Source organism: Battus philenor, unplaced genomic scaffold (genome assembly GCF_028537555.1).
Source record: "Battus philenor isolate CCGP_79_NKW_IND1 unplaced genomic scaffold, ilBatPhil1.0.hap1 SCAF_3, whole genome shotgun sequence".
Taxonomy (NCBI): Eukaryota; Metazoa; Arthropoda; class Insecta; order Lepidoptera; family Papilionidae; genus Battus; species Battus philenor.
The window spans coordinates 979,275-1,001,602 of NW_027181693.1; the positions used below are offsets into that span (position 1 = coordinate 979,275).

At 37.0% G+C, this 22,328-nt stretch overlaps 1 protein-coding gene and 1 non-coding gene across 2 annotated transcripts in view; both read left to right on the forward strand.

Annotated features, from left to right (window-relative positions):
• Positions 1–21,139, forward strand: part of cd (cardinal) — a 33,886-nt gene extending 12,747 nt beyond the window's left edge. The window contains exons 5-14 of the mRNA XM_068770244.1: positions 11,242–11,456; positions 12,454–12,624; positions 13,185–13,346; positions 14,484–14,702; positions 15,496–15,693; positions 16,286–16,422; positions 18,112–18,279; positions 18,997–19,235; positions 19,780–19,946; positions 20,208–21,139. Of these exons, the coding sequence (XP_068626345.1) occupies positions 11,242–11,456; positions 12,454–12,624; positions 13,185–13,346; positions 14,484–14,702; positions 15,496–15,693; positions 16,286–16,422; positions 18,112–18,279; positions 18,997–19,235; positions 19,780–19,946; positions 20,208–20,416 (1,885 nt within the window). The 3' untranslated portion in view covers positions 20,417–21,139. The remainder of the gene's footprint in view (positions 1–11,241; positions 11,457–12,453; positions 12,625–13,184; positions 13,347–14,483; positions 14,703–15,495; positions 15,694–16,285; positions 16,423–18,111; positions 18,280–18,996; positions 19,236–19,779; positions 19,947–20,207) is intronic.
• On the forward strand, positions 7,005–7,167 carry LOC137927162 (U1 spliceosomal RNA). Its single transcript, XR_011107748.1, has one exon. It is a non-coding gene; the product is annotated as a U1 spliceosomal RNA (small nuclear RNA).
• Positions 21,140–22,328: the final 1,189 nt, after the last annotated feature.

Consider the following 22,328-nt stretch of genomic DNA (forward strand, 5'->3'; position numbering starts at 1 on the left):
AGTTCATTATGAGCAGTGGCAATCCTATATATTTGATCCATGCAATGGTTGATGTTATAATGTATATATCAAAACAATGTTTACATTTAAAAAGAGCAACCATTGAGTTTCTGGAAGGCTTTTCTCAACAGATCAGCGTTTCAAAAGTGCGTATTAATTTCTAATTGGATAAAGATATGTTCAATTTGAATAGGTTAACGCCCTGTTTCGCGCTTAATTTAACAAAAAAGTATCCGCACGTGTGACAGCTTATTTTTTTACGTTGACAAATGTTTTTTTTTTAATCGGCAAAGACCACATACACATAGAGCCACTTATCCGAATTTTAAATATTTTGTTTTATCTCCTCATACATTTGTTTTCGTTAACAAATAATTCATTTTATTATAATATTGATAATCTTTTTTAACAAAGCGCGAATTGTTAAAAAATTATCTTCAAAAATAACCGAAGTTTTGTATTGAAGGTTAATTATGGAGTCACGGAGAATTGTTGACATATGTCTCTGTCTCACACACTGTTTGTAATTCGTGCGACAGACACTCTACGAAGCCGAAATTAGCCAATTGTCTCTTTCCAAAGGTCAATGTGCAATATTTATCCCCGGATATTTTATAAGTATAAAACTTTAATACTTATTAGTTTGTTTTTTTGGTTACCTTTAGACTACGATTTATTTATTTATTTATTTATACAAAAATCAATTGTTTTCCGAAATAATAAAAAACGTAATGATATTATATATTAAAATTAATTATTTGATACGACTCCCTGTAGATATAAAAGTAAATGAACGTAACATATATTTCAGAGTCACTTTATACAGGTTGATTAGAAATAAATATAAAACGCATGTAAAATTTGGTGAAAATCGGTCAAGCCGTTTCGGAGGAGTTCAAGTTCGAAAACCGTCACACGAGAATTTTATAAATTAGATTTAGATTTAAAAAAAAAAATTGCAGAATACTTTTAAAAAAAATCTTTCGTCAGACATTCGATTTGCTTTTCTAAGAAGCGTCAAAGAACCTTTCACACGACGCTAATAATGTTTTAAAGCGATAAAACAACCGCCGTATAAGCGTATTACATACAAACGCTTTCGTGTAAACTTCTTATATGTGTTCACAATATAAAAACTTCCAATACCTATTATTCAAAGTAAATAAATACACTAATGTATTTTGTAGATTTCGTATAAGATTGGGATTGACTTTAGTTGACTGTATTTAATTAGAAGGCCTTGGTCCAGAGAATGAATTAATTTATTAAGAATTAATTTAACAAGGAAGGGAAAACACGTGTGCTCGGTGGCGGTATAGAGCAGAGAGAGCACAGATAAAAACATATTTTACCGATTCGCCAAACCACAGATAAAATCTTAACTAAAATGTTTTTTGTTGGTACTATTGCCAACAAAAAAAAACTTTAAACTTTCGAATTCCTGCAGCAAGAACGCGTTCTAGATCTCTCTTTTTTTATCAACGGCTAAGACAAATATCGGTAAACGTGCACCCTTATACAGAATGTGTGACCTCCACAATTCATATGTTAGTGATTTTGATATATTCTCGTGCTCTCTCGTATCTTTTAAAAAACAATTTCGTTCCAAATTACTGAGTACATACAAGGCAATTTAAACCATAATATAAATATATAAACAAACATAATATAGATGTATAAACCGTAGTCTTTGATCCCTGTCTAGTAATGTTTTTATTTTTATTTGTTTTTTCATTGTTTGACCATAAATCATTATGTGTTCTCAGTGAGATAGTTATAAGGTAACAACTGTAATTAATTTTATATTTCTAAGCTTCTAAGTTTGTACTTTCTTACTGCCTTTTGTTACTGTCTATCTCTTATAAAGTAAATAAATAAATAAATAACAGATTTTTCTATCGATCTTACATAATACGCATTGCTGCCTTAATGGCATTTGAGGCAGAGCGCAGAATGCTCCTAGTCTAAGACCTATTTTAGAGTATCGAAGTTCAACGACCCCCGAGGTAGTTTCAGCTTCGGGATTGGGAAGCTGGTGAATACTCCATGGAGTGATTCAGCCCAAAGGCCTCAGTTTGGGCGCCACTCGTCGATATTACCCGCTTAGTATTACAATGGCGCCCTAGGCCGCAAACTCGTCTTCGCCGGTTCCTATTACCTAGCTACCACATTATTACCACTTCAGAAAGCGTCAACGCTGGGAGAAGTTACAAAAGAAAAAGGAGATATGAGGGTGACCGGAAAGCAATGTCGCTTTCTTAAGTTAAATTCACACGACTACATATTTAACAAGTTTTTATTTATAATCAACAATATATTCACCTGCATTATCAACATTTTGCCATCTAGTATACAAAATCAATGCCGGAGCGGTAATAAATACATATATATACAAAAAAAAACAATCGTTTTTTTTATAAATAATGTCGAAAGTAACGACATTACTTTCCATTTCCCGTAATATTTCATTTAAAGATCTAACATCCATACGTGTACTGTACCCGGCGATAAATATTGCACATCGACCTTTGGAAAGAGACAATCGGCTGATTTCGGCTTCGTAGAGCACTATCTCTGTCCCACACTACCTGTGACATCTTGTCAGTCGTATTTCATGCGGCAGAGATAAAGCTCTACGAAGCCGAAATAAGCCGATTGTCTCTATCCAAAGGACGATGTGCGATATTTATCGCCGGATACTGTAGGTTAATTTTTAGATATTTCATTAGTTTGAATTACATAAAGTTGCTACAACACAAAAACCTTAAATTTCTATATAACATAAAGCTGAAATGATATAATAATTATTAGTGACAGATATTATTACCAGTAACAAGTGATTCGTCTTATTACTGGTAATAATATACATCGTAATAACACATCGATTTTTAATAGGACAATGTTTTTATGTCTCCGGCGATTGGAGGCCTTTCGTTCCCCTATCTTATTTATGGGACAGGGACGTTTCTTTTTTTTTAAATAATTTTTCATTTTTTTATTTTTAATTCCATACTCTTCAGCCAATCTTCACGTCATCTATCTTTCTTCTACTTACATTCAACAATTTCTATATTTCTTTCCCTTACTAAATATCGTTCATTCATCGCCACACTTCCTTCGCCTCGTTCTTTAATATCACAGGTTTTTTTTATCACATTATTTTACTTTATCTTATATTCTATTTTACATTTTTTAATTTGATTATTTTACCATTTATCACAGTTTACATAGTAATTGTTTTATTTCTTTACAATTTTTTTCTCATTGTTTTAGCTACTATATGAATTACTTTAGTTCGTATTCATTACATATTTTACTATTTTTTTTTTGCAACAATCAAGAAACAATGGCCTAACAGGTCAATATTAAACTTACACATTTCGATTTACGTAATATTGCATGTGATTTAATATCCCGACAGATATAACAAAAATGTAGAACCGTACCGTTAAAAACATATGTTATCTGTTTTAATTTTCCGTTTTGAATTACTGGCGCATATATATCTAGTATAAATCATGTAAAAAAAAAGTTAGTGGCATACCAAAGTAAAATAATGCTAGTTACAATGTCCTCGATTCAAATCGCTGAGAGAAAAGATAAAAGATCACACACCGCATATATGATATCGCGTATATATACCGCAATTCTCGTGTTACATATGACCATATAAGTTACATTGGAATATAAGTTACAATAACATATATATGTCATGTGACTTGAAGTTATTCTAACACATCTAAGAGTAGTGTTCGATAAAAACATATGGGTGCGTGCGTGTATGTTTCATTATTTTCTATGTATCACAATTATTATCACTTAAACTGTAACATTATATATGCTTTTTATTCTTGGGGGCATAGTGATGGCGGTCTTATATACGTTTGTGTGTGCATGAGCGAGTATGTGCGCAAGCGTGCGTGTGTGCGCATGTCTGTGTATGTGTTGTGTGCGTGCGTGCGTGTGTGTGTGTAAAAATTTAAAGGGGCCGTAGAATTTTAGAAAGGCATGGCACATAAAAGGTTGAAAAATAAAAGAAAGAAAGAGAAAAATTAAAAAAGATTGAATTGGTATCTTTAAGCGGAAGGATTATAAATGAGCAAAGGATAATTTTTATCACCAAAAAACCAAATTGAGTTCGTTGTGGTCTCTTGTCAGATCAGACCTCATGTTTTTTTAATATAAAGAATTCTTTTTTAGAAGAGTTAAATTTGATCTTAATTTCTTTCATTCTTCTCCAGGCGTACAGGAATTATTACTATAATATATATATTTATCTAATAAATAAATATATTAACTTTAATGTTTAAGTAATAAATGCTTACTGTACATATATTAACAGCTCATGTTATTAAACGATTCAAGTCGAAGTAACTTATAGTTAAGTTAGTTAACGGACTTGCGGTGTGCTTAGTGCTTCGCCGTAACAGGATTAAGTTACTTGAAAGTCTACTGCTTACTAAGTTACAACTTAAATTTGATTAAAACTTTGTATATTTGTTAATTCAACTTATCTAACATAACTCTGGTTTTAAAAAAATTATTTATATTCCTCGTTCTTTCTCACTGCTGAGAATCTTGACTTCTTTTCGGAAGGTTTTTCGGGCACTGTGTTATGCCTATGTTTGAGTACGAAGGTCGTTGATCAATGTGTACTGCCGGTGATGATATACGGATCCGTGATGTGATCACTCACTACGTGCCATAATTAGAATTATTGTCACCCAGAATAGAGAGGGCTATGCTAGAAGTTTCCCTGTGATGGAATCAAAAATCAGCTGATCTACAGAAGAACCAAGATTTACCAACATAGCTCGAAGAATTGCTCGTATGAATTGGCAAAAGGCGAGCAGGTCGCTTGGAGTCGAAGAGTTTCCGAGTGGAAACCACGAGATGGTGGACGCGGCGTGGATAGATCTTCCACCAGGGAGACCGACGGCAGTTAATATCGCGTGAAATCGCTGGAGACAGGCTGCGCAAGATCGTAGTGATCTTTGGTGGAAGAGAGAAAGAGACCTTTGTGCCTCCGATCTCTTTCTTTCTTCACACCCTTCACAAAATCTTTCATTCTTCACGTTTTGATTTTCTTTCTCACATCGCCTTAGTTCATCTCACTCTGCGCTCTGACATCTCAAATCTCTGCAATCTGTAAGTGCCACTTAGACAGCCGTGGCAGGCCATTAAAAAAAAAACAATTTCAAATAATCTTTCTTTTTTTAAATCTTTGATTCGAATGTTCCAACGGTTCAAGAGACAATTCTATTTTTTTTGTGTTAAGTGCAAAAACGAGACATACAAATATTAGTCCAACTTCATTTACTTATTACAATTAGGTGCTTAAAAAATATGTATCGGTATTACAATAATTAAATTTCAACAACTACGCGATTTAACTATATGCCTTTTACAATTTTAAGGCGTAATTTTTATGAATATTTCACATAAGGCTAAATTTTATTTCGTTCATTATCTTTTTTACTTCAGCATCTTTGGATTAAAATTCTAAACCTTATTTATGTTTTATATACAAGCATTTCGATGTTCCCTTGTTTATCATAAATAAAATAAATTAATATCTCAAAATAATATATTAAATCAATTTAAAAAACTCATTGACAGGTACATTTTTTAATAGAGAAATAATATAGTCGTTTTTATATTACGTAAGAGGAAAAAGTTAAGAAATATAAAAAGGCCCGAATAAAACAAGATAATACATTAATACCCCGCTTTACGCGACCCCGTTATACGCGGTTTCACTATAACGCGAATTGCAAATTTCGCGCTCAAATGCCTCGAATTACGCGAAAGAGTGCGTATAAATATAATGTAGTCATCAACTTCTCTATGGTGTCTTCATCTTTTTTTTCTCTTCATCTTTCTTTTCTTTACCATCTGTCAAACAATTAAAAACAGTGTTGGGTGTTATGAACGTATTTTACAAGAACGTAAACAAAACGTTACCCAAAAGACAATAGATGTATTTTTCCGTAAAAAAACAAAGAGTATGTATTGCATAAAGTGTTCCTAGAATTAAAGTGATTGATTAAAATGATTTGTATTTTTTTTTTTGTAATAATTTTTGACTATGTTTAATCATAAACCTCGTTATACACGAATTTCAGTTAACGCGATTTTTTTGGAACGTATCCCTCGCGTAAAGCGGGGTATTTCTGTATACAATAGACAAAGTAGTGTCGACCGCGACACCCGATCCGCCGCGGTCTGGCTTCGTTACCAATGCGTCTATTGAAGCCGAAACTCAAGCACGATAATCCTATCCGGCTCTATCGAATATACTCGCCTATTAGGGTGGAACGAATAAACTTAATTAACACGATCCGTCTATCAAAGAAGTCCACTAATACTACTTTTCATTTGGCTTCAAATTTATATATCTCACCCTTATTACAAATACGTTCATTAACACTTTGTAAGAAAAGGACCAATATTTAGCCACTTCCGCACATGCAGTAGTAGTCGTGCAACAAAGTGCACCGCCCGACAGCCCGCTGAAACGCGAATGCGGCAAACAATGCGAATCACACAACCGCCACCGCTAAATTACTCAACACGTGTTTCAACCCTCCACGGGGCATCTTCAGGAGTTATGTTACACCGATTAGTGCCAAACACAGAGTCCGTGCAAAATATTGGTCCTTTTTTAACTTAGGATGGACTTCCGCAAGGTAACGCCTGATTCCATTGAACATTATCCCTTTCTTTACCGCAGTCCGAAGTTACGCTACTGAACAAAGATCTACACAGAAGCCCACAAAATGGACGCCGGCTAACTCTAGCATTGGTAACGAAAGGATTAAAGAAATGTATAGACAATAAAATTTAAAACAGTGCCATCTATGGACGAAAACATTAAATTCAAAGATGCTATAGTTTACTTTTGCTGCCGCTAGATGGCGGTGTCAATTTACATGACACATGTACATCGCGATGTTGAGTTTTGTTAGAGATGAAGGACTAGGACGAGAAAATTCCTGATGATCATACTTACCTGGCGTAGAGAATACCGTGATCACGAAGGCGGTTTCTCCAGGGCGAGGCTCCTCCATTGCACTGCGGTTGGGCTGACCCTTGCGATTATTCCTAATGTGAATAACTCGGACGCGTAATTTTTGTTAGTGGGAACTGCGTACGCGCTGTTCCCTTATAAAATACATTTAAAGATTCATATTCTAAAATATATCCTCCTAAGACAAAAAGATTTCTATCTTTTTAAACTGATTTATTTAGTTCGACCCGTACGGAATTTATTTGGATCGAAATTGAAATTTAAACACCTTCCCGTTGTCAGATTGATCTGAAATTTCGTACACACATTTAATTTAGATGACAATACAATATAATAAAATTATAAATCTAAGATGGCCGGCCGATACAAAATGGCGGATTACATATTTTTCCTTAACCCCCTCAATATGGGTATCAAATGAAAGGGTTACACTAGTAAAACACGATGATTATGTAAAATTTAAAATTCAAGATGGACGCCGTTCCAATATGGCGGACTAGGTACATATTTTTCCACGACCACCACAATATGGGTATCAAAAAACCATTTAACTTAAAAGTTTTTTAAATGTATTTATATAACCTTTTTTTAAAAGTATTTTTTTTTAAAGTGAAAAATGTTTAAAAGTAAAGCTTATTCGAAGTTGTTCTATATAATTTTTTAGTAAACCTGGTAGTTAAGGCAAAAAAAATATTTATGTTTTTTTTTTGCATGGAACTGAACCAAAAGAAGTAAATTACTGTAAGTTATAATCAATCCTACCTATATCTTTTATTATACTTACAGTACCTGGTGATAAATATTGCGCATCGACCTTTGGAAAGAGACAGTCGGCTAATCATTTGATACCCATATTGAGGGGGTTAAGGAAAAATACGTAATCCGCCATTTTGTATCGACGGCCATCTTAGATTTATAATGTTATTGATTTTATTATATTGTATTTTCATCTAAATTAAATGTGTGTACCACATTTCAGATCAATCTGACAACGGGAAGGTGCTTAAATTTCAATTTCTAATTTTGATCCAAATAAATTCCGTACGGGTCGAACTAAATAAAACCGTTTAAAAACCAAAAGACTCTTTAGTCCATACCAAGGTTTCGACGAGCGGTAGGATGTGTAGAGTTAGTCTTCCCGTTTAGGAAACGAACCATAATGATTTTAATTGACTAATCACTCATCAACTTGTACATTCAAACAGACGTACTGAACTATAATATTTCCATATACTTTATTAAATGTAGAATTATGAAACAGACGTTACAGAACCTCTTCAACCGGCTTTCAACCGGCGCCAGTTGGTTCCAACGTAACATCGACCTCCACAGTGACCTATAACTTGAAACCGTTCAAGAGTTCTTCCAGGCATGCTCAAAGGCATATCCGCAAAGGCCTGTTCCCGCCCCAACCCCCTCATAGTGAACTCTCACTACTCCCCCAGCACCAGAAACCTCGTAAGGCGTCCTAAAACATCCTTACAGATCCTATCGCAGGATTCCCACAATCCACTCACCACACACAGCACGCTTTAGACACTCACCACACTGCAAGCGATAACTCACCATCTACACCAACCACTCCACTGGCGACCGCTCATTCATGAGAAAACGCGTGCGATGATCAAAGATCATTCACCACACTTTCTACCGTCCGTCACGCAAATGGCTTCGGCCTCCCGACGCCGCCGTGAACAGCGTGGGCGATCCGAGGTAGGATCAGTATCCTTCCTTAGATTGCCGAGTGGTCCACGCTGCTCTCTACACTTAACTCCTCATTCAGTACACTATCAGTAACACTGACCAGACAAGCGCACTAGCCGGCCGACTGGGTCGCGCTGGGTTTTTTTTGACCCCCGCTATTGGGGGCCTCTCGTACCCCTATATATGGTGGGATAGGGACTTTCTTAGCATTTAATTTATTCACTTAATTATTTTATTTTCATTGTCTTCTCTTTTATTCTTCACATAATCTTTCATTCTGTTCTTTTATACCACAATTCTGCTTTCTTTCCCTTTTGCTCTGTTTTACCATTCTTTCATCCTCTTTTCATTTTACAGTTTTGTTGTATCACATTTTTATCTTTATCTTTATCACAGTTTAATATTATTTATTTTTACATATCTTTTTTGTTTTAGTTGTTGATGCCTAACTTTTATTTTTTTTCTATTGCATATTGTATAATTCTTTTGCAATAACTGAGGAATTCTTTCATGGTTTCTTTTCCGCCTATCAGGGAGGGTATTGTCTCCTCCCTGATTTCAACGCCAGACCGGCACTCGAAGCCGTGCCGGAGTCCCCCGAATGGTCTCGCTGGGTTTGTGTCCTCCAGGGCTGGCTGGGTGAGCCCCGCTGCTACTATCTCGCGGCCACTACCTTTGTGACTTCCTCGTCTCCCCGCCGAGTACTGATACGGGTTCGGTAACTCGAATCCTGTAATTTTATATAGTTCACGGACCCCTCCGTTCCGTGAACTCGTTTCCGATGAAGCAGTAAAAGCCGTAAGACTAACAGCAAAAACTTCACATGAGACGATAGACAATATAATTATGATGATGATAATGAGGAGATCAGTAGACGAAAGGAACATGAAGTGACAGTGACAGGGCCACATGGCGTGGAAAACACATGGCCGACGGTTCCTTAAGGTTCTAGAATAAACGGACACCGTACCGACAAGCTTATATATGACATGCGTATATATGGAAAGACGATCTTGTCAAAGTCTGAAGGAACTGTATACTGGCCGTCTAAAGCAGTTCCTTTTGAAAATCAATGGGGGAAATGTGGCGAAGAATGAGAGACGGTGCATGATTCTTATGCAAGCTCAAGCCGTAAATGGTATATGATGTAAAAGAATGAGAGATAGAGAATGCTAATAAAAAAAAACTATGTAAGAATTATTTTGTAAAAAAGATGCCTTGCAAACCGAACCATAAAAAAACACTACTCTTGGGGAGGGGGAACATATACGTCTTACGTATGTACGTTTAATTTGTATATATATATGTTAATTAAAATAAAAAATAAGATATCAAAATATCACGCACCGGCGCGAGAACGGCACTGCGTAAGGAATTCTCTCTATCAGTGCTGAGTCTCGCGTTTTTATCTCATAGCGGACTCTTTCTCGTACTCATATGGCAGGCGCAACATAAAAAATAACTAAAAAATTTAAAACGTTCAAAAGCAATACAGACACATTAGCATGTTACTACGAGAGATGCCGGTACCGTACTGCATCATAAAAGTTGGTTGGAAAGCATCTCGAGCCGGCGCGAGACCGGCATCTAAGATGGGGTTGTAACACCGCCCTACTGTCGGAGAGAATTCCAATGGAGGAACCTTTAACTCTTCTAGCAGTCAGGGTCCGCATTTATAATACCCACGCAATCAGCTCGGAACACTGCGCCGTGGTTATCTAGTGGCGTTGTTATGCTGATGTTCAAGTCTTCTAAGGTCCCGGATTCAGAACCATCAGCAGTTTTGAAGCCATCTGTAAATATTCTGAGTTCCTTTGGATTCGGACATTCACTTCGGTCATATTTATTCAATTGTATTTCGTTCTTTTTTGTCAAATGCAATCTCGTTTTGGTATACCAGCCTGATCAATGACTTTCATACGAAGGTAGCTAAATGGACACGAGTGATAGATTTGGGATGTTAGCAAGGAGTACTTGACTGTCTTAGGGGGGATACGGATACTTTCTTGAATCGTCCCCCTGTACGTGGAGACAGGTTGTGCGATCGACCCTGAAAGTGAAGCAGTTCATTAAAACTGGTAGAGCTTGAATTGGTTCTTAGTATGTCAAAGGGCCAAAAGATTTGGAAATGACCTCTGAAATATAAGGGTTCAAGTGGCAGCTACAGCAACAGCTATTTTTTTAATTTTTTGAGGCCTTTCGTACCCCTAATAAGTTGGAATCAGGGTTTTTGTTTACAAATAAGTTTTTCAGATTTATCATCTTTAACTTCACTCACTGTCATACTACTCAATTTCTTTTATTCTTACCTTATTTCCATCACAATATCTTACATTTTGTTCTTTCATTCCGTCTTGCTTTCATCGCCTTCCACCATCTTATTACTTTTAGGTAGCTAGGTACATTTTTATTTTCTTCTTTATTTTATTATTTACATAATCTAGCAACAGCTATTACACAGTAAACTAAAATTTATTTCAGTTATAAATAAATCATTTTTTTCATAGCACGGACCCCGCCTTGAGGTCTGGAGGTGTGGGCGTGGGACCTTCGACTAACGGATCCTTCACGGAGCCCGCGTACTGCAGACCTCCAACTGAGCCTTGCGTCTTGTCCAAATATCGCACACAGGACGGCACCTGCAACAATTTGGAACACCCCCTGAGATGGGGAGTGTCTAATACGCCGTTCAGGAGAGCTCTTCCTCCTGACTATGGAGATGGTGAGAACATCTTTAATTACTACAGATTATTATACATACAGGATGATTTGAAATTGCTCATTTGTTATCTAATTAAGGAAGTGATAAATTAGTTTATTTACAAATACATATTAAAATTAGATTTTGTTCACTATCTATCTCTGCAGACTTTATGCAGCTAGAATTTATTTACCTGTAATGTAACATATAATAAATGTAACATATTTTACAGAGATAACTTTACACGGAATAATTGGAAATAGGTCTAAAGGCTTTAAAACTTTTTCTTAACGAGTTACATTTTCACTCCTTTAAAGGTTTTAGATCTATCACCAAGCAACCTGTATATCGTAATATAACGCAGCTATATCCTTGTAGTTTATATGTAAGAACCAGATAGTTTTACTGACCACTACGACCATAAAACTTTTTGTTTTAAATCATTCTCGAATTTGAAATCGAACACGAATTTGAAATCGATACCTTCAGTGATGTCATTTGGGTTGATTTTGAGGAACAAATACACAGGTTGCTAGATCATCACCACCCACTAATCTTGTTTACTGGTAATATATAAAATACGACCTTTGACTGACAAAACGTCACATAGGTAGTGTGGGACAGAGATAATGCTCTACGAAGCCGAAATTAGCCGATTGTCTCTTTCTAAACGTCGATGTGCAAGATTCGTCGGGTACTGTACTGGGGTTTTAATAAAGTCGACTCGCTAAACGCTAATATACTTAATATATTGTAACGGCAAATAACACGATGAGAATATCACTATTTATTTTTGACAGGCGCTTACTAAAATTTAAAGCCAAACTTTAAATTTGTCATTTCATATAACTAAATGAATATTAAAATATATAAGAAGTACAGAAATAATAGCTTCGGTATATTTGCGACTTACTTTCACCGTATTTGATCATTGGCGAGTTAAATATAAAACGGTCTATAGCCGAGAATCGAACATGAGCTACCAGTAAGTGGAAATTATTTATGCACAATCCCACAGGCATTAGTTCCCCACGGCTGGGAGTAGGCGGCGAGCCGCTGCCCAGCGCGCGCGACGTCAGCGTGACAGTTCACCGGCCGAGCTACGTGCACGATACTGCGTTCACGGTGATGCTCGCCGTGTGGGGTCAGTTCGTGGACCACGACATCACCGCCACTGCACTCAGCAAAGGTTAGCACATATTACACCACTACATACAAACATGGTACACTTAGATTGCGCTTGGTACAAAATGGTACATATTGTACACGTAGTGTATAAATTAGTACACGGTTAATCATTTATTTAATTATAATGAAAGCTTACCGACTAATTATAATTTATCATATTTAAAAAAGAAAAATAATGAAACACATGGTACAGTATGATTTACTTTACATAACACACTTCAGACACCGGTATGCACATGGTACACGGTGTACATCACGGTACGTTGTGTACACCTCCGTACGCTGTGTACACCTCGGTACGCTGTGTACACGTCGGTACGCTTTGTACACTTTGGTACGCTGTGTACACCTTGGTACACTGTGTACACCTCGGTACATTGAATTTAGCTTGGTACACTTTATGTACTCAAAGGTACACTATGTACTCCATATTACATAGATACACCATGATACACTAGATATGCCATCACAAAACTGTCACAGCATGAAACACTAGGTAAACCAATTTCAGTTCTACATTGATAGCTGATTAAATTCTCTTCGACCTTACGAAACCTTCAGGGGCAAATAGCAGCGCGTTGTCATGCTGCAACAGCAACGCCAGCCTGTCACACCCAGAGTGTTTCCCGGTGCGACTGGACGAGGAGGATCCCTTCTACCAAGACTACAACCTGACCTGCATGGAGTTCGTTCGCTCGGCACCAGCCCCAACCTGCCACTTTGGTGAGACTCCATTATATTATAAGCAATCAGAACAATAAGAAAGGTATCTGTCCTGGATGGAAATGGCTGAAATGACTACGAGGGTACATAGCTCTCAGAACTGGTAGCTGGTAGTACTTTATTTTTCTGGAGTACGGATCACAGATCGGCATCGTATGACACCCATACAGTGGACAGACGAATAGAGCATTGGAAGATACTGAATACAGGCTTCCAACTGACCTTGTTTGGGTATGGAGAAAATAAGATAAACAGTGTTAGATAGATAAAGTGAAAGATGAGAGAAGAGTAAATAGAAGAAATTGACATGAATCATAGGTAAAAAATGTTAATGAAACAAAAAGACCCTGTCTTAGAATATAAGGGATACGAAAGACCCGACAAACCGGTCCGTTAAAGGGAAGACCGGTTTTCGGTTTTGTCCAGTCTATAGAGGAGTCCTGTGTCCAGCTCTGGACATCCTACGGCTGAAATGGTGATGAACCAAAACTCGTAAGATTACAAAAATGATCAGAAGATGAAGGTACTGCATAGAATGTAATTTTATTACATTTTGCCAAAGGAGTTTCGTGACTTTTTTGGTTTTAATGGAAATTTTCCGTTTCAAATAAGACGCAATACTCTTTGGAGACACAAAATGGTGGGTTTCCTTACTAAAACATCTCTATAGGTTTTTTTTTGGTCCACTTTTAATGGGGGCCTCTCGTGTTCCCCTAACATGGGTAAGGTTAAGGTTTTTAATACCTACAATAAGTTATTCACACTCTTAATTTATTTCTTCTGTCATACGTCACATTATCATTCATTCTCACTAACACACATCACAATATCTTACACTCTTTATCATTTATTACGTTCCTTTCTTTCGTCTTCTCTCATTCTTCACCTCAGTTCTTAATATTACACATTATAAGGTTTAGTATACATTAGAGGAGTCATTGCCCCAAACTAGGTGGACCCTCAACATGGTTAAAGTGGCAGAAAGTCCCTGGATGCGAGCAGGGTAAGAAAAGTCATCGTGGCGATCTTTGGGCTTATGCCTTTGAGTGACTCTATAATAATAATTGAGAAAGAGATAGTAGTTTAACTATTGTCTACTCTTTCCGATTCCTTCTTTCTATTTCTGAACTCCACCAGGCGTGAGAGAGCAAATGAACCAGGCGACAGCTTTCATCGATGCTTCAACTGTGTACGGATTTGCGAAGTACAAGTCGACGCAGCTTCGACTCGGAGTGGCGGGGCAGCTTAAAATGTTGAGGATTGGACCTTGGGAACTTCTTCCACCGTCTACGGATCCTAACGACGGATGTAACACAGTAGACATGACGGCTCAGGGACGGTACTGCTTCGAATCTGGTAAGTTGTAGAAAAAAAATAACTTGTATCACATATAGGATGATTTTAAATGGCTGTTGGAGTGTCATACGTGAAATTATTCTATGATTGAAATCATTAACAATATGGTGTTATTTTTTTAAATTTTTCTTTTCTTATACAGAGTGATTGTTTATAGACGTAAAAGCTTGTGATTATACAGCGTGTAGTTTTCTTCCTAGGTCCGGTAAGTCTTAAGGTTTAATAGAATCAGGCGTTACTTTGCGGAAGTCCATCCTAAGTTAGAAAAGGACCAATATTTAACCACTTCCGCACATGCAGTGGTAGTCGTGCAACAGAGTGCACCGCCCGTCAGCCCGCTGATAAATGCGTATGCGGCAAACAATGCGAATTACACAACCGCCACCGTCAAATCACTCAACACGTGTTTCACCCCTCCACGGGGCATCTTCAGGAGTTATGTTACACTTATTAGTGTTCGCTGGCGATAAATACTGCACATCAACCTTTGGAAATTAAACTACAATACTACCTATGTGACGTTTTGTTAGTAGTTGTATTTCGTGCGACAGAGATAACGCTCTACGAAACCGAAATTAGTCGATTGTCTCTTTCCAAATTTCGATTTGCAATATTTATCGCCCGGGTACTGTAATAAACTTTATTTGGCAAATCTGTTAATGCTTCTTTTCGGAGCTTGTATAACAATGTCCTAAGGATATTGCAATGAAACTTATACATAAGTCGCTTTGGTGTGTGTCGCAATACATAATTATTTTTCCATGGTAATCCTAATTAACCTTTCCACTGGTAGGAGACGACCGTGCCAACGAGAACCTGCATCTCACCACGATGCATCTGATATGGGCACGGCAACACAACCGGGTGGCGGCTTCCCTCACGAGGCTAAATCCTTTATGGGACGACGAGACTGTGTTCCAGGAGACCAGACGAATCCTCGGTGCACAAATGCAACACATCACCTACGCTGAATTCTTGCCTTCTATACTGGGTAAGTTCATCACCATTTTAATAGAACTACTCGCAAACTGCCTTCCAAATCTTGAGACTCCAGCTGTCACTATACGCGCTATATGGCCTGGACTACCACTGAACAAGAGTGCGAACAAAACCTGACATGTTTTCATCACCATTCCACTTCATATTGCCAACCTAGAGATCTTGTACGATCTCTTAGAGAAAGGGTAAGTTACGAAATAATTTTTGGTAAATAATTTTTCGCAAATAACTCCTCGAATTCTGCTAATACATGACCACGGACCCCCCCCCCCCCTCCCCCGAGTCTACGAGAGACTCAAAGGTTTTTTGCTTTCGATAGTAAAGAACAAAACATGTTGACTTGACTTCACCTATCAATGTAGGTTGGTAATATTTTAACTCACTTTTTTTTAAAGCAGCGTAAATTTCCATGATCACATCTAATCATCACATTTTTTATGGAGTTTGGGGGAAATGATAGAAATGCACCTAGCTAGTTTCTCCAATAAGCATGGGAACCTCCTTCGTTGACACTTAGGAAACTATATGACTCTGGGACATGAATGTCGATGGATCTCTTTCTCATTCCAAAATATAATTTTCAGGTGTGGACATCATGTGGGCTTTGAACATGACGCTGCAGACGGACGGGTACTCGAGCTCCTACGACCCAAGCGTGGACCCTTCCATCGCCAATCACTTCTCAGCAGCAGCCTTCCGGTTCGCGCATACTCTACTTCCGGTCTGTATATATTTTACATCATCATCATTTTAACCGTAAAACGTTCACTGTATAGGCTTCCCTTATATCCAATAGATCTATTTAGAAGCAGCCATCCAAATAAAGCTACATTTCACAGCGGCGCATCGAAATGGGGAATCCCACAGAAATATAATTCTTTATATACATCGTGCGAAAGAGAGCGCGATATAATACGTCTCGACTTGTGATTGGCTGACGATATTTATTGGTTAAACATAGTATTAAATCGGTATAAATATGGACTTAGCTTAGTGAATATGCAATAGCTAGCGTCTTACGTTACTCCCCCCGCACCTCAGTAAAGACCAAGAGACGACCTAAAGACGTTCTCCTCAAGCCTATCAGAGGGTTCCCACAGAACATTCGCCACACCGCATTCTCTGCAGACACTCGCAACACTGCAAGCGCAAACCACTCAGCATCATCAGCAACCACTGCACCTGCAACACTTCACACAGGTCGTCGCGTTCTACATAACAAAACAAAACATCACCCACCACGCCACAGCACCCGTTTTTAGTGAGCGGCCGCCCGCTCCCTAACCGCGAACAGCGTGGGCGAACCGTGGTTGGATCCAGATCCCTCTTCGGCTCGCCTGTGGTCCACGCTGCCGTCTTAACCCGCGAGCACACTCCAGCAACACACCCCGTCAAAACTCTACCGCGAAAAGCCTTAACAACATGCGAGCGTCCCTGTGCAAGTGGTAGGCGCCCCACCAGCTTTTAGTTTCTAGTTTAAATGTAGTTCACGGACCTTTCTGCTCCGTGAACTCAGTACCGATGAAGCTGTAAAAGTCTTAAGGCTAACAGCATTAACATCTTCAGCGTACTAAATAAATAAAAAATGAATTCTACGCACTTCTACTTCGGATTTTGTGTTATTATTACCTCAAAGATCTGCTGGCCATAGGAAGAATTCCACAAGATCATTATTATTAATCTTTATCATAATGTTTTTAGTTTTACTATGTTCTCTTATTTATGTAAGGGTAGCCTGAATCGAAAAAAGCTTCCTCCGTCTTATAACAGAATTCTTTATCTCTAACTGAATCTGACCATGAATTTCTCGCCAATTTCATGACGTCATCACTCCTCATTTGGCCGGACTACCTCTTGATCTTTTCTTGTATAAAGGAATCCCGTTCGTAATAATATATGACCACCTATCGTTTGTGCCCCCCACTTAACTATTTAATGGAATCAGGCGTTACCTTGCGAAAGTCCATCCTAAGTAAGAAAAGGACCAATATTTACCTATTTTCCCCTCTTAACTACAAAATCTTTGACTTCATTTACGTATCAAAGCTCTGATTACCTTGTCTCTTAGCCTTACATCCAGAAATCTTTTTTCGGTGCTTTTTTGACACAAGACTTTAACATATTATTAAAATTAATCGTTGTTTTTTGGACATATGTTCCTGCAAACTGTGTACTTCCAAATGTTATTTGTCTGTCGCATTTCAATAAAAAAAATATCTTCACATATTCCATGATAATCACCTTATTTAGGGTGATTAAACAGATGTAAAGGCCTTAAAGCTTTTCGGTGAAGAATAAGCTATACATTCTCCTCTTTATAGCTCTCTGATCACCCTGTATATCACTTATATGACCCTTAGAATTAGAGAATAGACTTCAGGAAGTAGATAACTATTTACTCCACCTCCAGGGTCTGATCAGGCACGTGGACTCTAACAACGGCAGCATCAACTACGTACATCTCCATGAGATGCTGTTCAACCCGTACGCGCTGTACCGCGCTCAGGGTGCCCGAGCTTCGGTGGACTCGGCCATCTCCACTCCAGTTCACAGCGTCGATCCGCACGTCACGACTGAGGTGAGTTCATGATACATGAGGTTCAGAAATGAGAAGATCACAAGGAGAACTTAGGTCACATTGTAGTTTCAAGAATTTCTGGTCTGAAATGTACATCGCTAGTGTAGCTGATGACTGTTATGGTGGAATATTTCTCGAAAGCTGGTATAGACGACTTATTTTTTTTTATTGGCCCCCCACTATTGGTGGCCTCTCGTACCCCCTATCTTTTGTGGGACAGGGACTTTACGGGCAAATTTATTTAATTTTTCACATCTTTTTTATTTTCTTTCTCTTCATGTATACTTCTTTCATTCAGTTTTCTTACACATTTCTCCTTTCATTCTCTTTCGCTCTGTGACCTTTCATTCCTCTCTCGTTACACATTACATTTTATATTTTTATTTCTGTTTGTTTACATTAATATCACATTTTATCACATTTACATTTCTTGTTATCTATTTACATTTCTATTATTTTCTTTACTTTTTGTTTTTGTGTATCACTTTTTTAATTATTTGATTACAATATGCGAGGAAGTCGTCTTTGGTCTCTTTTTCGCTTATCAGGGCGTATAGACGACTTAGGTCCCCTCTAGGTAGACCAACGACATAGTCAAGGTCGCTGGAAGTAGCTGGATAAGGGCAGCAGAAAGCCGGTTATCGTGGCGATTTTTGGAGTAGGTAGCCATGCCGTGGGTGTCGGCTAACATGATTAACCCTTGGTTATATTCCTCAGCTGAGTAACCACTTGTTCGAGCGGCCGGTGGTCTTGAACGCGTCCACGACGCCCGTCAAGAAGCCTGGCCCGTGTGGGTTGGACCTCATCTCGCTGAACATCCAGCGCGGCCGGGACCACGGCCTGCCGCCCTACCCAGCCTGGCGTGAGCTGTGTGGTCTCTCTCGGCCTCAGACCTTCGATGACTTGAAGTCCATCTTCGACGAACAGTCACTGAGCCGTATTAGCAACATCTACAAGTGAGTAATAGTTTAAATATAATTCCAGCGACCACGTTTTTTATGACCCCCTATTAGGGGCCTCTCATACTTCCCCTGTCTTGGATAGACAGGGATATTATAACAAAAATAATTTCACCTTCCATCTTAACGTTATTTATTCTTTCTTCATTAATTCCTCATATATTTTACTACCTATGTGACGTTTTGACATTCGTTGTATTTCGTGCGACAGAGATAACGCTCTACGAAGCCGAAATTAGCCGATTGTCTCTTTTCAAAAATCGATGTGTAATGTTTATCGCCGGGCACTGTAAATGTAGTTGATTATTGTTTTTTAATAATTTTATACTACAATATTTTATAATATATCTATTGTTTAAAATAGTATTTTATTAAACTATATTTACAATAAAATTTGGCTGTTTCCTGTGTTTTTACGTAAAGTACTCTATCACGCTAGACTTAAGATACATATTGTACTGTACTTACTGTATTTTCAATATTACTTGTATTAATTTTTCTTGTAATATTTTTTTTTTAAATGGAATTGAACGTGTTCTAGAAACGTGGACGACATAGACCTGTACACGGGAGCGCTTGCTGAGAAGCCGCGTGGCCGTCTCCTAGGACCCACTCTTACCTGCCTGGTGGCGGACCAGTTCTTACGGCTTAAAGTCGGCGACCGCTTCTGGTACGAGACCGGAGATCCATTGGTCGCCTTTACCGAGGGTAAGTTAAGTTATTGTGTTGCTGCCGAAATCACTGTACCGCGCTTTAGAAAACGGACCCCCCCCCCCCCCCGCACACTTTTAGTCCTACTCAAACTGTTCTTTATTTAAAATACATGACATAGAGTTATGTAGGATTATTACCCATTCAAATGCGGTTGTCGACCTCTGCGCTTTGTGAAAGACCCGTTGTAGAGAATGCCTATGTCCTCCAGTGGACATATAACCATACTAGATAATAATGAACCAATCTTTTTTATAGAACAATTAGCGGAGATCAGAAAAACTACCCTGGGTAGTGTGATCTGTGCCAACGAGGACCTTTTAGACTTCGCGCAACCCCGAGTTATGGAAGCCCCAAGCGCCGTCAACCCCCTCGTAGCCTGCAAGGAATTGCCGCAGCCAAGCTTCAAACCTTGGAAAACTCCTCCCCAAGTCAAAAAACCCACAACAAAACCAAAAACCGTATGAATATATAGTACAAATAAAAGAAATTATTCATAAACCACGTGTGTTACTTGTAGAATAAAAAAAAACGCTAGAAATAGAACCTTTGTTTTTAAAATCGCACGTATAAAAATAGCATCATTTTTATTATAGGTTTAGTACATCACTATTATCTTTATTAAGTCGCATTATTACAAAACTGACTGCTTATGTTATAATATAGATGGATGTGCTGAAAAAATGCATAATATAAATTTAAAATTACTTACATTTTTATATATGGTATGATTTAAATAAAACAGAACTCAATTCATTAAATCCAATAATTTTCAATATGGCGTCCTAACAGAAAAACCAAACAAAGATGGCGGCTATAAAATCAACGTAAACATTAACAATTAAACAAAACATAGTAGTTACCAAAAGTAATTTAGCTGAACAGTTGTTCCACTAATTTCGTATCTTAGTTTTAAATATTATTATAATATTTACACAAAAAACAATAATGCATTTTAAAACATTACGTCGTAAATACGACGTCGATTAATTATAATAAATAATTTTAAATATTTTAAGAACATTAGTGAATCTATAATAAGTTTAGTAAGTTAAATAATATAAATAACTATATAATCTGTACAATTGTATCGAATCAATGTGAATATGAGCCGTGCCAAAATATTTACTAACGCAGGTGTATCCTGCTATAACGTTATAACGAATTATAATTAAATCTCTTAAAATATGCTATATAGCTTGATAACGTTTTTTAGCCACCAAAATAGCTAGTTATATTAACTTTTGATATAGAATATTTTTTTTTATTTCATTCGCATTGTAAAAATACTTTGGTGAAATAAATAAATATTTTAAAAATGGAAACGATTTGTTTATGCTGTGAGAATTATTTTAGTTTTTTTCTTTTAGTTTGAATGCATACTGTCGTTTATTTTTAAATATTTTTTTTTTATTTTGTGTCAATTTTATCTTATGAAGTTTAAGTGCAATTTATTAAACACGTCTGTTTTATTGAGTAGAATATATGGTATTTTGTAGGCACTATCATTTTAGCATTTTTACACTTACCATCTACTTGATAGAATTATAGATAACTATTTAATATATAAGTTATATAAATTGTGGTCTGTGTTATATAAATATTGTGAATTACAATGTTTTCATAAATCTTTGTGTTAATTAAAAATTTATTACATAACACCCTGATTTTATTATTTAAATATGAACAAAACCGTTTTACTTAAGGCGTATTAAAATTTGGACACATTTGAAGCCAACCTTATTTATATATACCTGTATAAACGCCACAACAAATAGAAATTTTTGGTTAATTTTAATAACAAAAAAACATAAAACCCTTTTATTACGCTGTTCCTTTGCATGTGGTAGATATTTTATGAACTTCCGAACAAACTGAAAAAGTGATAAAACGAATGAAATAACTACTCATTGTGATAAGATGCTAATATTTTTTTTTGCAAAATGTTATATTATACAAAATTTAGGTGTTAAATATTTTGTAATAGAAAATCTTCATGTTTGTTAATAAATTATCTAAGTAAAAAAAAAGATTAAATTAGACAACTAGATTGTCTTTTGTCTTATAAATAAATATACGAGGTTCGGCCATCTTGGGCGCTTTCTCGACGAACCAAGTCGAAACCAAATGACCCAAAATCAAGATGGCCTCCCAATTCCAATAAAGTAAGTATATGGTGTCCTGTGCTGAGGATTTGGAGCCCACGAACTTTGCTTCATAAAAGTAGGCATGGACCAATTACAAGATAAATGAAATCTGTCACTGGAGTGATTTAAAACCAATATTAAAAAAAATATTTGAAAAAAAAAACTATTTCATTCTGTTCAAGAAAACTATAATGATGTTAATGCGTGGAATTAAATGTTGTGGATGCTTCCG